This window comes from Triplophysa rosa, linkage group LG1 (assembly GCF_024868665.1).
Source record: "Triplophysa rosa linkage group LG1, Trosa_1v2, whole genome shotgun sequence".
Lineage (NCBI taxonomy): Eukaryota > Metazoa > Chordata > Actinopteri > Cypriniformes > Nemacheilidae > Triplophysa > Triplophysa rosa.
In genome coordinates, this window is record NC_079890.1 from 17,107,378 (window position 1) to 17,123,319 (window position 15,942).

At 40.3% G+C, this 15,942-nt stretch overlaps 1 protein-coding gene across 10 annotated transcripts in view; it reads left to right on the plus strand.

The window, feature by feature from the left end:
* Nucleotides 1-15,942, plus strand: part of tjp1a (tight junction protein 1a) — a 113,882-nt gene that overhangs the window by 45,146 nt on the left and 52,794 nt on the right. The window contains exon 1 of one of the 10 annotated variants that reach the window (XM_057347268.1): nt 381-841. The exons of the other annotated variants lie outside the window; for them this stretch is intronic. Coding sequence (XP_057203251.1) covers nt 815-841 — 27 coding nt within the window. The 5' untranslated portion in view covers nt 381-814. Of the gene's footprint in view, nt 1-380; nt 842-15,942 lie in introns of those variants that run through there. 10 annotated transcript variants of the gene reach the window in all.

Sequence of the window (15,942 nt, forward strand, 5' to 3'; positions counted from 1 at the left end):
AATCTTATTTTTTCGGAAGAAAATCTTGTATCTTGCGTACAGAAACAGAAACTCCATTACACATACTGTGTATAAATGCTCATCAGATCAACAAATTTGTTCCACAACTTTACCTTCGTTTCTCTCTATCCCATCCGCTCTCCCGGTCAATACAAATCAAACGTGAACGGGAGGCGCTCCTGTAATAATAATCTTTATCGTTGATGTTTATTGTAAAATAAAGGCACTTTAGTCACGTACCGTAAAATAAACACATAGAAAAGCTGTATACACACAAAGAATTCATATTTAATGTCTGGGATAGTGGTAACATAACTCACACGGTCCAGGTTTCCACCCTGCCACCCCCGCACAAATGTAATGGTCTATCCCAGTCAGACATGTCATGATTGTTGCTGGGAGAGGAGAGAAGCGAGGAGTGAGCTCATCCGTTTGAAACTTCAACCGCTGTGGGACAGTGCACATCATTTCTATTAAACCACTTTTAACTCCGTGGCGAGGTCGACCTAAGGATAGCGATATATTCTTGATTCATTTGTTTGTGGTTTGACTGGTTTCCAGACGGAAGGAGAGAGACGATCAGAGAGTAATCGGAGGGTTTTGAAGTTTTTACAGGTTCGAGCGTAATTATAGATGATGAACTTTGGACTGCTGAATGTGTCGACATGTCTTTGAAGGATCAGAAGAAATAAACCAGCGGCGCTGCGGCGACTGCTGGGCAGGAAAAACGAGGAATCGTTTGCGCCTTGGTTGTAGCGATATTTAACAACAGCAAACTTGCTAACGTTACTCCGGGAGCCACCAAGAGATCAAAATGTCTGCCAAGGTTGCTTCAAATAAGGTAGGGAATAACTTTACCGAATGTACTTTTGAAAACAAATGTACGTAATTGTGTCCATGCGAGTCCTGACCCATTTTGGGGGCAATACGTGTTCGTTAGGAAGAGACTCTGTGCTGCGGTGCGTAAACATCATTCATCAAGATTATCTTCACGAGGCTTTAGAGTAACGTTAGACCTGCTTGTGTCCTGTTTTCATTTTTAAACTTGCATTAAAAGATCTTAAGACAAGCTAACACATACGGTGCTTTTAACGTAGATTGAGTGCGTAATGAACGCTGGAAGTGTTTCCAGAGGAGTAACTTACCTGTTGACATACGTTGCGCCGAAACGCGCCAATACTGGTTACACAAATATGGCGAAATGAACACATTTCAATTACAATGTGGCTTTTCCTCGCGAACAGAAGATGATAGACCAGCTTGCTCTAAGGACAGTCTACGTGTGCCCCCATCACGAGAACATAGGGATGAAGTTTCAGTTTGTTGTCTGGATATTAGAGTGGGCGGTCGGACAGGATATACAGGCGCAGGTAAATAGTGACTACAGATAAACGCGATTTGCTTCAGGTATCGTGTTAATCGAGGATATTCGCTGAAAGCATTGCGTTTGTTTACACTAAAATCATGTGGAAAACAATAACTTGATAATAATGAACTTTTGCCCTTTAGCATGAGCTAAGAGTGCGCCAGTCATTTTTGCGTGGCGTGGCGTGCGTAAGGTGTCTCGGGGAGTACAATGGCGTACAGTGTGAGTGTGTGTCCACTGCACTGAGAAAGCATATTATGAACATTCAGTCAGTCAGGTTTGGTGAGTTTCTTCGATGAGGTAAAATGTTTATGTAACGATGCAATACCCTGGTGTGGTCCTTATATTGTTTCTTGCGTTCCTAAAACATTTCACACAAAGCACTTGGAATTTTATTATATATGCACATTCCTGTAGGCCAATATTTTTTATCCAGGATCAGATTTATTACATAAAGCCTATAAGAGCACTATACAAATGAAAGTGCCTAAACTTATATTACAGGAACTTATATAAACATTACTCAGATGGAGTAGGAAGTCATTAGTTCATGCGTTTAGGCAGAGTTACTCTTATCTCCTAATTTCCAGATGTGTTTGTGTCTACATAAACCTGCAACAGAAGCTCCTTGTGAGACCACAGTACTGTATTTTTCCAGTTGTAGGGATTTTGTCAGGTCTGTGTGAGGTTGAACGGTGTCTGTGTGACCTTGTCTTTGTGTTCTGATGTTTTGCTCGATTTCCCTGGTGTCCTTGTTTCCTGCCAGTGTCTTGAAACATTGCCCTGTATTTACTGCATCTGCTGTCTTTTGTTTTGTCTAGTTTAGTTTCTGAATACAGACTGTCTGCATGATTATATTTTTAATTTAAAGCGGGGTAGGGAGTAGCGATTATTTTGATAATTGATTAGTTAGACGAATTTTTTTTCGATTAATCGGATACAAAGTTTAATTAGAACTTTTGCTTATAATAACTAAATCAGAGATGGGAAAAGTATGCACAACTGAACAAATTTGCCTTCTTCCAAAATGTTGTGGAGTTGATTCAGGTGTGTCATATTAGAAGGAGCCGACAATAGTCTCTCCCAAATGTGGGAGGGAGGGGGGGTTGGCCAAGGAAATCATTTTTTTTGTGACATGAAAAGTGAGATATTTGTCATTCAAATGTAGTGAAGTACAGTAAAAAGTATCCAGAAAAAATAATACAGATACTCAAAAAGTGTACTTAAGTACAGTACTCAAGTAAATGTACTTTGTTACTTCCCACCTCTGAACTAGCTAAATAAACCCCCAAATCAGGGTATTTAGCCTATTATGTACATGCCACAAATTGGGTTTTACAAATATAATCTTTAATTTTGTCATTTTAAAACACCTCTCCACTTTAAACTTTAAAACTGCGCGGCTTGAAGAGATGCATACAAAACATGACTTAAAAACTGCTCAACTTGTGCTGCACGGAGAGATGCATGCATGTAGAGACACGTCTCTTAAAAACTGCGCATCTCGCGCTGCATGAAGAGACGCATCCACGGAGAGACACGTCTGACTTTAAAACTGCGCTGCTCATGCTGCACGGAGAGGCACATCTAAAACGGAGAAGACGCGCTTGATTTATAACTGCGTGACGTCAAGTGACGTCACAGACCAACTAATCGATAATGAAATTCGTTGACAACGAATTTCATTATCGATTATTATCGATTTTATCGATTAGTTGTTGCAGCCCTAGTTACGTCTCTAACCAAATTCACAGAAGGCTCCAGCTAAGTTTACTACGCAAACTTCTATCCAATCATAGCAGTGGGCATTTACTTCCAAGTCTTCATGGCGGAACGCCCATTAAAACCGATCGTTTGTCAAGCCGGCCTCAAAACCCGGGTATAAAATAGCCTATTACTTATTGAGTTTGATGTTTTTAAATGTAAAAACCACGCGAACGTCATAAGTAGACCTCATACAACAGTATAAAACAATAAACAAGCCCAGTTCATGACACCTTTAAACGGTCATTTCAAAAGGGAAGAAGATGCGCTTGATTTATAACTGCGCAGCTCGCAAGTGACGTCACAGACCAACTAATTGATAATGAAATTCGTTGACAACTATTTTCATTATCGATTATTATCGATTTTATTGATTAGTTGTTGCAGCCCTAGTAGGGAGACTACACTCAGTTTGGGACTGTTTGTTATTGAAGGATCACTGCATGATTGCAGGACAGACAAGATGGCACAATGAGTGACCTGTGGCCTCAGCTCTAATACAGCTTACAGAGACAAAAGTCCTTTACGTGCCTTCATTGACATGTCATGTATTGAATGGTCAATGGTCCCAAAGCTCCTCATTCATGGTTAATTTAGGACTGTTTTTTTAACAGTTAGGGTGTTTTCTAGCGAAACGATTAGTCATTTTCTAAAAAAAAAAATACTGTTTAACCACAAATAAACGGCTTGCACCCATCCATGTTGCACGTTCACGACTTCCCGTAATACATAATCACGTTGGAAAGTCACGCGTCTGACGTAAGCGGATATAACGACCCATTGTTTACGACTGGTGAGAAGGAAGACGCTCAGTTGTTGCTGGATGTTTTGCAAAACATATTATGTTTTTGAGCCAGATTTTTGTTTAAAATGGTCCGTTCATGTGCTTATCTGGGATGTATAAACCTCAGACACGTGACCTTTCCAACGTGATTGCATATTGCGGGAAGTTGTGAACGCGCAACACTGTTGGTGCAAACCGTGTATTTATGGTTAAAAAGTATAAAAAGTCGATTTTTTTTAATCACCCTAATTCATCAGCTGGTGTCGCGTTTAGCCATTTAAAGCTGCGAAGAAACTGAAATTTGGACCATAAAATCAGGTTGCCCCCCATTTAATCCGTTATATGGTGAAAGATCCGGAAATGTTTTTCTCAACAACCTTGGATTAGTTTCTACAGTTGAAATAAAGACATGGACGTCTTGGATTACATGAGGGTGAGTAAATAATTATAAAATTTTAATTCTAAAGTGAACTTCTCGACTCCTTCAATATAAATTTGTTTTTTAGTATGTTTTAGATGTACGAGCTTGGGAGCAATAAATACAAATCCTGATATAGGTGTGGAATTGGGTCACTAGTATTTGGCAATGGTTATTTTCTCATCCTCAGTCTGCTTGTTCTTCTGGTAGAAGACACCTTGTTAGTCTCACACATCATCCTGCGTGTGACCCTCTATGCCGTATTATTTCCTTGCATAAATAATCAATCTGTATTTTGGGGCGGGGTCTTAAACGCATAGAACTCATTTAGATTTGCATGTAATTTGCATTGAAGTAAAGGCACTTCAAATAAAACTGTGCAAAGAGCCTCGATCACCTCGTCTGTCTGTTGCAGGCACAGAGCACAAGAGAAAATGAATTGTGTTAAAACTATAAATAGGCCCCTAGAGCTTGTTTTCCTAGTCAAAGCAGAGCGATAGAGAGAGCTAGCTCTTGTCGTCGTCTGTTGCTGTTCTGGAGGGGTTATGTTAATTACTGCCGAAGCCTCTGGCCCTCATTGAGAGCATGCAGATTGCAGAGGACAAACATATCTCAGCTTTACTGCTGTACTAGCTACATTGGAAAAGAGCAACAAAGCAGTTACAATTTCCCATTCTGGAGAAGCAATATTGTTTTTTGCCTCAAAAAAGATAAAGCTGTAAATGTAGACATCTGGAAGTGTCATGTTTACAGAGCCTTATGTGCCTCTCAGGCCAACGTTGGCCAATCATACTTGTGCGTCTCTGTGTTGTTGGAAATCTCGAGTGGTTCCCATGGTGAGGATAAAAGCACTGGGCTCCTGATGCAGCTCCACCACAGGGCCTATATCCTGATGTGCATTTGTTGTGCAGCCTCGCATCTCTATTTCCACTGTCACTAGTTGAATTAAGAGCATATCCTTGCTGTCCAAAACCCAGTGATAAGCATAAAGGATGACTAATAATAATGAAATTAAAATCACAAAATCTGGATTGTTTATATGGTGAATGTAGAAAGCATTACTCTCACACATACACTAAAAATGCCCAGTGCATTTACTGTTGGTGTCATTTGCACATTTCCTCGTTCTTTTAATACTTTGTTAATGAGTGCTTAATTAGGCTGTTCCCTACTGTTAGCCCACCCCCCTCAGTCCTTCCCTGTGGGATTTCAGTCTTCTGGAAGGTTGCATGTCTGTGGCTTAAATCCTCGCTGCATGTGATTGGGGAGTGTGTGTGACTCTGTTTTTTTATGCATTGTTTTAGTGAGTTTGTATCACGTTATAACAGTCCAGCACGCCACACAGCAGGGTATTTGGGCATCTGTGACAAATGAAATGCAAATTTTACTTTGCTCAGCTATATTTGTACTTAAAGATTTACTCCGAGGAAATCAGACTGGTTTGACACAGAGATTGGACATGCCCTTATAGCAAGAAATAAAGTGTTTGCTGTTAGAATTCTGCTAGGGTTTAAATTGTATTAGTAGACTTTATTGATTTGTTTGTCTTTTAATCTCGTTTACACTGAACACTGTAAGTGGACCCAATGGGGGTATCGGTTTTCCTTTATAAACAAACCAATATTGTAGGCAAGGACTATAAATTTGTCTGTTGTTTTTTTTATTAATATTGTCACTTGCTTTACATAATTTTTTCTACGTAAAACAACTGCATAAAGGTTTTTGTTTTGATGAACACTGTTGCAGTGTTGACATACACACTGTTTAAAATATTTCAAGTGCTATGACGGCAGTTAAATACTTTAAAACACAAAAAAATGTTGTTGCTGAAGAATGCCTGTACAGCACAAAGACCTGGTGAAACCGTAATGAAATTTGTTGTTGACTTATAATGATCTTGAAAAGGGGGTCACTTTTACAAAGTGCGCTAACATTGTGCAAAAAGCCTGCTTTATAATGAATCTATTAAGAAAAGAGTGTAATGATCAGACAATTTGTTAAATGTAAAAACTTAAAAAATATTAATGTACGTGTTCAGAAACTTGTCTGGAAAGGAGAAGGGGCAGACAAAAACAGCCTTAATCTGAATCACATGTCGGGTCTTAGTGAACCTTTCTTTCTCAACCATGTCAATACAGAAAAGAACACAACAGGAGAGTGTGGGTTTCACTAAATCACATTCAGCATATAAATGTCCTTCATGTTACCTAAGCCTAAACCGGGTGAACTGACGGTGCCCAGTCTAGCTCTGTTATTCTGAGCAGGTCTGTGTAGTAGGTCACTAGTTTCGGACCCCTGTTTAATTGTTGTTTAAGAGACAGCTAAATGGCTAAATGCAGGTTATAGCTTGGAACAATTACAGATCTCACAGCATTTATTTACCTCAGAGACTGAGATTGCTGTATTTACTTGATAATAGTCTGTTATTGTATTTTGTGTGTGTAATGATAGTGATCAATGCTAGATAAGGAGGGCATGAAGTGTGTGAGAGACTTAAAATAATTGTGGTCTTCATTTGCAGGTTTGGTTTGTACGTGAGTCAGTGGATCAGAGATATTTTGCAGTTTCTGTGAGCACAGAGGGGCTTTGGAAAGGGCAGATCGTTCCTGACTTCTGAGATATAGAACCTGACAAACTCTTTGCTACATGAGAACTAAAGCCATGCTGTAGAAGAATCTGGATTGGAAAACAGTAAAGTCTGTTTTTTAGTGGACAGTAATTGTTGGCTCCTCTGCGTCTGTCGGCAGTTTAGCTCTCCATTAGGTCTGATGTCTCAGATTCAGGTCTGCTGACCTCGACTCTGCTCTGCCCGCAAAACAAAGCAGGTTAGCTGGAATCTCATGTGTGTTTGTGGAGCTAGGAAATTCAGGAAGGCTGTTTTGAAGATAAGATATGAGCACTTTCTTCCAGTGTTGTTTTGGGATAGTACTGCAGATGTTTTTGTGAGCTCTTTTGACTTCAACTTCTTTTAGAATTGAAACTTTATTACTGTTTTTATAGATATGTAATAGGTCTTTTACAAATGTGGTTGTTCATAAAACAAAAACAAAAGGCTACTCTGGAATACAGCACATACACCGTGAAGTCCAGAAGTCTGAGAACATTGAGACTGTAAAATCACAAAAAATATATGAATTTGTTCAGCACTACAGCTTATGTATAAAAGTATATTCGTATATAACAAGTTTGTTTTTGTTAATATATAATTCTTACATTTACATTTATTCATTTAACAGACGCTTTTATCCAGAGCGACTTACAAGTTGGGTAAACAATGGAAGCAATTGGGTCAACATTAGGACAACAAAAAGTGCAATTAAACATGTCTCACAAAGCCTACTACAGTCAGGGTTCGTACGGTCATGAAAAACCTGGAAAAGTTATGAAATTTTAAAACCGAACTTTCCAGGTCTGAAAAAGTATTGGAAAACGAATAAACCCAAAAAGTTTTGGAAAAGTCATGGAAATTGTCCAAAGAATACCTGTAAAAAATAAAATGTTTAATTGCTAATTTTAACTAATTGGTAAATCAGGCGATCTTGCAAACAGGCAAAGCAGAGGGAGTGCTCGCTGTGAGAGGGCCCTTGCTGCAGCCAGCAACGTAACGTAAACGTAAATGTCTCTGATAAATTGTGGATGTAAATTTAGAAAATCCCAGGAAAATGCCGAATTAATAATGCGTGGCTTTATTCAGATAAGTATAATGTAAGGTTTGAAAGAGATCATCGTCCAGGACGTGCAAAATGTCATTTCGGACAATGAAATTTGACATTTCGAACATGGGAGAGGCAGCCCATGGAAGTAGCCACGCTAAAGGCGCAAAGCACCAGTTTGCTGTTGCGCACGAAGAAACTTTGAACCCCATCACCCCCAGGAACGCCGTGACACCCACAGCCAGCTGCGGTGCTTCACTTAAGTCCTCCATCATACAAGGGACCATTTCGGATGCTGTGTCAAGAAACGAAGCCCTAACTGCAAAGGTATTGTGGGCACTAAAGGTGGCTAATTCTCACTATTACAAGTCGTGTGAAGATATAAGGCAAGTTTTTCCTGGTATGTTTCCCGACAGCAAGATAGCTGCCAGATTTGCATGCGGCGAACGTAAATGTTTGTATATTTGCACGTTTGGATTGGCTCCTTATTTAAAAAAACTAACTTTGTCAAACATATCGAAGCAAAGAGCGAATGTGATGTTATTCGACAAAAGCCTGAATCATTACTTACAGACAAAACAGTTAGACATGCATGTCAGGCTGTGGGACGGAAGTGAGGTGAAGACTAACTACATTGGCTCAGAGTTTATGGGTCATGAATTTTGCCTCGAAAGTAATGGAGAAGTCATGGAAAAGTCATGGAAATGTATTGGTAAAAATGTGTACGAACCCTGTACAGTGTACAGAGCTAAGTTTTTTTTAATATATAGATAGAATAGAAAAGATATAGAAGTCAGAACTGATCGGTCAGGTGCTGACGGAAGAGATGTGTTTTCAGCCGATTCTTAAAGATGGCCACAGAATCTGCTGATCTTGTAGCAGCAGGCAGATCATTCCACAAATGTGGAACCGATCCAGAGAAGGTTCGTGAGAGCGATTTTTTTTTTTTTTTTACCTTTTTGGGATGGCACCACAAGATGTCGTTCGTTTGCAGAGTGTAAGAATCTGGTGGGTACATAAGCCTGCACTAGTGAATGAAGATAGGGGGGTGCCAAACCACTGGTGGTCTTGTAGGCCAGAAGCAGAGTCTTGAATTTGATTCGAGTGACTATAGGGAGCCAATGTAACTTAATGAAGAGAGGAGTGACGTGCGCTCTCTTCGGTTCATTGAAGACCACTCTTGCCGCTGCATTCTGGATCATCTGTAGAGGTTTGGTTGTGCAAGCAGGAAGTCCAGCTAGTAGAGCATTGCAATAGTCCAGTCTGAACAGAACAAGAGGAAAGGTCTAATTTTCCTGATGTTGTAGAGGATGACTCTACAGGACCGAGTGGTGCTGGCAACCTGATATGTGAAGTTTAGCTGATCATCGATCACCACACCCAGGTTTCTGGCTGTTCTGAAAGATGTGATGGTTGATGAGCCCAATTGAATGGAGAAGTTGTGATGGATCCTAGGGTGGGACGGGATTACAAGCAGTTCTGTTTTTGCAAGGTTCAGCTGCAAGTGATGGTCCTTCATCCAGAGCGAAATGTCGCTCAGGCATGCTGAAATGCATGCAGAAACAGTCGGATCGTCAGGATGAAATGACAGGTGGAGTTGTGTATCATCCGCATAGCAGTGATAGGAAAAGCCATGTTTCCGAATGACAGAGCCTAGGGATGTCATGTATATAGAAAATAGCAACGGACCAAGCACTGAGCCCTGAGGCACCCCTGTATCGAGATGTTGGGACTCAGAGACCTCTCCTCTCCAGGATACTCTAAATGACCTACCTGAGAGGTAAGACCTGAACCATTGTAGCACCATTCCGGAGACACCCATAGCCTTGAGGGTCGACAGGAGTATGTGGTGGTTAACAGTGTCAAAGGCGGCAGATAGATCCAGTAGGATGAGTACAGATGAGTTTGAGGCAGCTCTTGCCAGTCTCAGGGCTTCAATGACAGAGAGCAGCGCTGTCTCAGTGGAATGGCCGCTCTTGAAACCTGACTGGTTGCTGTCCAGGAGGTTGTTCTGCATGAGAAAGGATGAGAGCTGGTTACATACAACACGTTCAAGAGTTTTGGCAATGAAGGGGAAGAGTGATACCGGTCTGTAGTTATCTAACAGTGCAGGATTAAGAGTGGGTTTCTTCAGTAGCGGGGTAATACGGGCCTATTTGAAGACTGTGGGAAATGTACCAGTGGTGAGAGACGAGTTGATAATGTATGGGTCAGAGTGGGCACAACCGATGGAAAGATGGCCTGGAGGAGTTGAGTGGGGATGGGATCAAGTGGGCAGGTTGTTGGGTGGTTCGAAGACATGACCTTGGAAACATCATCTTCAGATAGGAGGGAGAAAGAGGCGAATGAGCATGTGTAGGGGGTTTGGGTGTGATCAAGAGGCGGCGGCGCAGAGAACTGACTGCTGATGGTGGTAGTTTTCTTTACGAAGAAAGATGCAAAATCATTCAGTTGAATTCGCAATTGAATTCAGCAGGACACGCCTTCAAAATCTCACAGTAACAAGCGAAACCAACACTAGAACAAATGCGACTTCAACACGTGACACAGCGGTAGTTAACAAAGCTACGACACTGCGTTTAAACGCAATAAGACCATATTAATCAATTACACTCACACGCTTCTGTTGACTTCTGCTGCATAATGGTTCTAATTCTTAATAAATACAGAAATTAAAGGAGTCATATTGCATGGCTAAAACGAATATTATTGTTTGTTTTAGATGTAACGCAACGTGTATACACCATTTAAAGTTTAAAAAACGCTGTATTGTCCACATACCGTGCATGTTTGTATCTCCTCTTTGCCCCGCCTCTCTGAAACGCGCAGATTTTTTACAAAGCTCATCGCTCTGAAAAGCGAGGTGTGCTATGATTGGCCAGTTCACCAGTGCGTAGTGATTGGTCAAATACTGCAAGCATTTCACGGAAATGTAACGCCTTTTACCATATTCAGGACATCAGGTTCCAAAGTAACTGTACTCACAGACGATACAATGAGATTTACAATTACGCCCACCTTAACTACGTGTAGATTTGGGCGGTCTTAGTCAAATCATGTTACGAAGTTACGTAGATTTGTGGGGTGTGGTTACACGAGGCTTTTCAGGCAAGTCTGGTTGAGCATTCACTTTTAGATAGAATGCATCTTTTGTTCCCACACTTTCATTTGTGCAATTTTACATGTCTAATACATGCATGGGCAACTTATAACACACCAAAAACACAGAAAAACACGTACTTCCGCTATATGACCCCTTTAATCATTCATGTAATTTCTGTAATGAATAATCAGTTAGTCAATGTTGCAAAATAAATTTAACAAGATGATCAGGACCCCGACACAAGCAGTATAAGGTGTGTTTAATAATGTAATTAGCTCATTGACAATTATTATTATGTTCTATCCATTCTGAATGATATAGACTCATGCATGCACATCACATGAACATGCAGGAGGTATCCTAATTATTAATTCAGGATGGTAATTATGTTGTGTAGTAGTGATGGGAATTAATCTAGCTTGAGCTGTAACTCATTAACTCCGTGGCTGTCTGAGCCACAACGCTGGCATTGTGGTGCAGAACGCTGCCTGTAAGAGCTTGGGAATTCTCTGAGTGGGCTTGAACTGGTCACGTGACCCTCTACTGGGAGGCCTGTCATCGGTGACTGGTGTTAGTGAGAATCTGGAATATAAGCACCACCAAGGTATCCTGTTTATCCCCCTCTTCCCCCTCACACACATTATTTTGCCTCTCTCCTCCCTTTTGTTCCCTCTCTACACACTCACAGACAGGCACACATACTAACAAAAGGCTGAATACGTCTGTTGTTGTACAGTTACACATCATTGTATTTCTTTTTGTGTATCTGTGTGAGATTATCCTGGCTGTGGAGTTCTGATGTGGGAACAGCCTTGTTTTGGCGAGCTTAGTGCTAAGAAAATAAAAACGGCAAATTAATACTAAAATAAGACTAATCTATAAGTGAAATACTTTGACTATTATGTGACATCCAATAGGAAGCTGTTATATAGCCTTATATATGTCTGTATTTCCATCTTTAAAGACTTCAAAGGTCACTATAAATATTCACGATTTTTTAAATTTTGATAAGAATTTGCAATGAAGCTCCATCAATCATGCATGCTGTGGTAATGTGTTTGTGCAGATTTCTGGAAGACTGTTCTGGAAGTCTGATGAAGTGCTTTAGAAAAACAAAAGTGAAAAGGTCTTGTTCTCTCTGTAGTTTTATAAATGTTTGATAATGTGAGTTTATTTTTTGTTAAAGGCTTTAGAGGAGCATACCCCAAAATAGCTTCAAAGCAAACCATTGAGATTCAGTCACTCATTAGCAAAGCAACCATTCCTTTGTTTATCTAATACAAACATTTTCACGTTTTTGCTAACATCCTGTCACGGTCCCACCGTCTTGTTTATGAAATTCTAGTCGTGTGGTGGGATCGGGGCAGAGTTCTTGGGTTTTATGTGGGAAGACCATGAGATGTTTATGCCTCTCATGTGTTTTTCCAGTGTCTCGTCTCTGTTCCCGCCATCTCGTTTCCTCGTTATCCTTCCCTGAGTGTTTAATGTCCCACACCTGCCCCATGTAATTATCCCTCGTTTGTCTCTCCCTATTTATACCCTCATGTTTCTTTGTCTTGTGCTGTTGGATTGTACTCTGTTCTGTATCGCGTGTTATTGGATTGTCTTTCGTGTCGAATGCTACGTCGTGTGTGTATCCAGTTCGTCCCTCGTCATCTGTCCTTGTTTCCTGGTAGTTTCTCGTCTGGTTAGTTTGATTTTTCTTGGTTCACATTTTGCCCCGTTGAGGGAAGTTTTTGTTTGCCTGTCACATAAATATTCTTAGTTCTGTTTTCCCCATCGTGGGTGTTTGCTTTGTCCTTTTTTCTGCCAAATAAAGTGTTTTTTGTTAACCCCGTCTTTGCCTGCCTGCATTTGGGTTCTTCACCTCGTACTCTTGACACATCCCTTTTTATTCATCAACTTCGCTATTTTTGACAGGGTTTGTAATTTATTTAGCTATCATCATATTCACCTTTTCTGTATTCTGTTATTATATACATTATCAAAACAGATTTATCTGTTTTGTTCTGTGTATACTGTGGAATGTAAATACATTTTTACATCAAATAAAAGAAAATATTTTTTCAGCTGAAAACTACTTTCTACTAAAGAAACAATGTCACCTACATCTTGAATGGCCCGAGGGTGGGAAAATAAACACCCAATTTATTATGAATTGGGGAACTAATATAACTCACACTAAATTGCCATTGCATGTTCAACAACATTTTAAGTTTTAAAGGTTTACATCTGAAGATTGAATCTAAAATCTCCAGACTAACAAGATATAGGAAAAGGAATGTCATTTTTTAGCCTGAACTCATTGCCAATCCTGTCAGAGTGAGAGAAAAAGAGTGTGGAGGGCTTTGGCTTCTTATCAGCACATTCTTGCCCTGTGAAATTGTGTGTGTGTATAGGGCTGATAACTCTGTGAGTGCTCATTGGGTCAGCGCAGCGCTTATTTTAAAGCTCCTATGGCAAAGCCGGGAACTGAGGCCTGGTTATCATCCTTGACCTGCCACTGCAAACTTAAAATAGAGGGTGTGTGTGAGTCACATACATAGAGCGAAACTGAGGAATGAACCCTTATTATTCTCCTTCAGACTAGTAGATGGATTATTGACTTAAGGGGTTGGTGCAAGTGCAGGGTGAACTGCTCCTTGTGTAACATAGTCTCGCGCTATGGAGAGCGTACGTCTAAGTTGACTAGTATATTTCACAAGCACCTCACTGCATGTCTGCTCTGAGCTTGCAGAGTTGTTTGGTTGAGTTGAGATGACCTTGCTGTGAGGGTGCCGCTCTGAGGTCACTGCCGCATGCTCGGATGTTCAGTGCTAAACATATGAATGCTCTTATTATAGGACCACCTGGCTAACACACAGCAGTTACAGTAGGGGTAGCTTGGGGACCAAGTGTGCACCAAGTGGTGAGGGTTTGGTTGGTTAGCTTGGTCAAGTGAACCCCAGTTCATAATATTACAGTAAATGTTTTGCTAGTTGTTTCTGAAGTGTACACTTTGGCCAATTCCATGCAAATCTCAACCTTAACATAAAAATTCTCAAGATTTTACCACACCGATAGGTCAGATCTCAAGATTTGGTGGTTTAAATACCTGTGTGAAGTCTCTCTTAATGTTTTTATAGCATAGTTTTTCATAGTCAGGTAAGTGAATTGTCACATCCCTAACTGTACATATTCCTCATAACTAGCGGTGCAACAGATCACAAAACTCATGGATCAGATCATTTACGGATCAGCTAATGTTAATCCTCATCATAGTTTTATTATGATCATATAAGCAGTTTAAAGAATTTTATCAAACTTACGTTGTGAAAGTTCCCATCAAAAATATCAAAAGATTAATTTAACATTATCATTTATCTTCTATGCTATGCTATCCTATGGTATGCATGCATGCATGATTTAAAAAAATGACAATATGTATAATAAATAAATATGATATAAACTTGCAGTTAGAGTAAAGTTAACAAATGGATATCTAGAGATCAGATTATAAATGTGACGGGTGTTATGAGGTGGTGATCATGGAGTAAGTATCTCGACCGACTTTCTTTTGTCTTATGCGTTACTGAATCTTGAGTGGGCACTGGGCAGCGCATCAAAATTGCTGAAGTGGTGCGCGTTTGCACGTGGATTGCGTCATTTGCGCTTTGACTCAACACAACATTACTTTAACTTTTATGCTAGTTTACGCAGCAGTTTAAGTTGATATATACGTAAACTATCTATATATAAACATGGTTACACTTACTATGTTGACATTGGCCGTTTCTCAATTCCAAGAACGCAAAGAACGGACTTGTGTTCTCGTGGAGACCGGTCTTGCGAGGCAGCCTCGGAAGAACGAACTTGGATGGACGTGCTGCAGTGACTTCTGGGACTTCAAGCGGGTTACATACACTCGCAAGGCTGCATTCGATGCATCCTTGATATTTAGAACACATCCGGGTACTTTCATGTATTCTCTGTTCTTCTGTTCTTGAGTATTGGAACCGGAGTTTGACGGTTATTGATGACGTAGAGCGAGAACATGAGGACACAAGATTGAGTAACGGCCATTATGAGAAAGCTGCTGACTTGCCGTTCGACAGAAGGTGCCGTCATCTGATTGGATGCTGTCCGGTCCTATGTGTTTAATTTCATCAGCTTCTGGTCTGGAGTACAGCAGCAGCTGTCTCACTGACTACACGTCTTTCTGTTCAGAGTCTCTCTCTCTTTGTGTCCCTCTCATTCACGGCTGCCATTTGCTATTTTTAAACACTGATTGTCAAGAACCGCTTAACCAGATTAGACATCACTCTCTCGCATGTACTCCCTCTCTCCGTGCTGCAGTTAGAGTTAATCTGGACTAGAATGTATAGGTGCAGTGTTTATGCCTTGTAACCCCAAAGTATGTAAGGTAACAGAAATGCTTGCTATTAACTGATCTTTTTATCAGATAAAGGTTGTAAACGGTTTGAGTGAAACATGATCGGCACATAAGATTTCAGCCCACGCAGAGTGTTTGCTCTGTGTGAAAACACCTTTACCGGTGTTCTGGTGTCTTTTTCCTTGTGAGACGCGTTTTCGTTTTTTTTTCTTTGTGTTGTAAACATGCATTTTATTGTGATGCTTTGCTCTGTACTGCATCACATTTGTAAAAGAAGACTGGCTGGGTAACATATAACAAGGAGCTGACAGCATAGGGCAGTGGTTCTCAAACTTTTCAGATGAAGTACACCACCTTTAATAAAATTAGTTGTTCCAAGGACCACCTAATGTCCGAAATAGAAAACGCATGAATAAAGACTCAAATGAATAGTAGAGCTGTGAATCTTTATCTTTACACCTCGTCCTCCAATTCTAATGTAT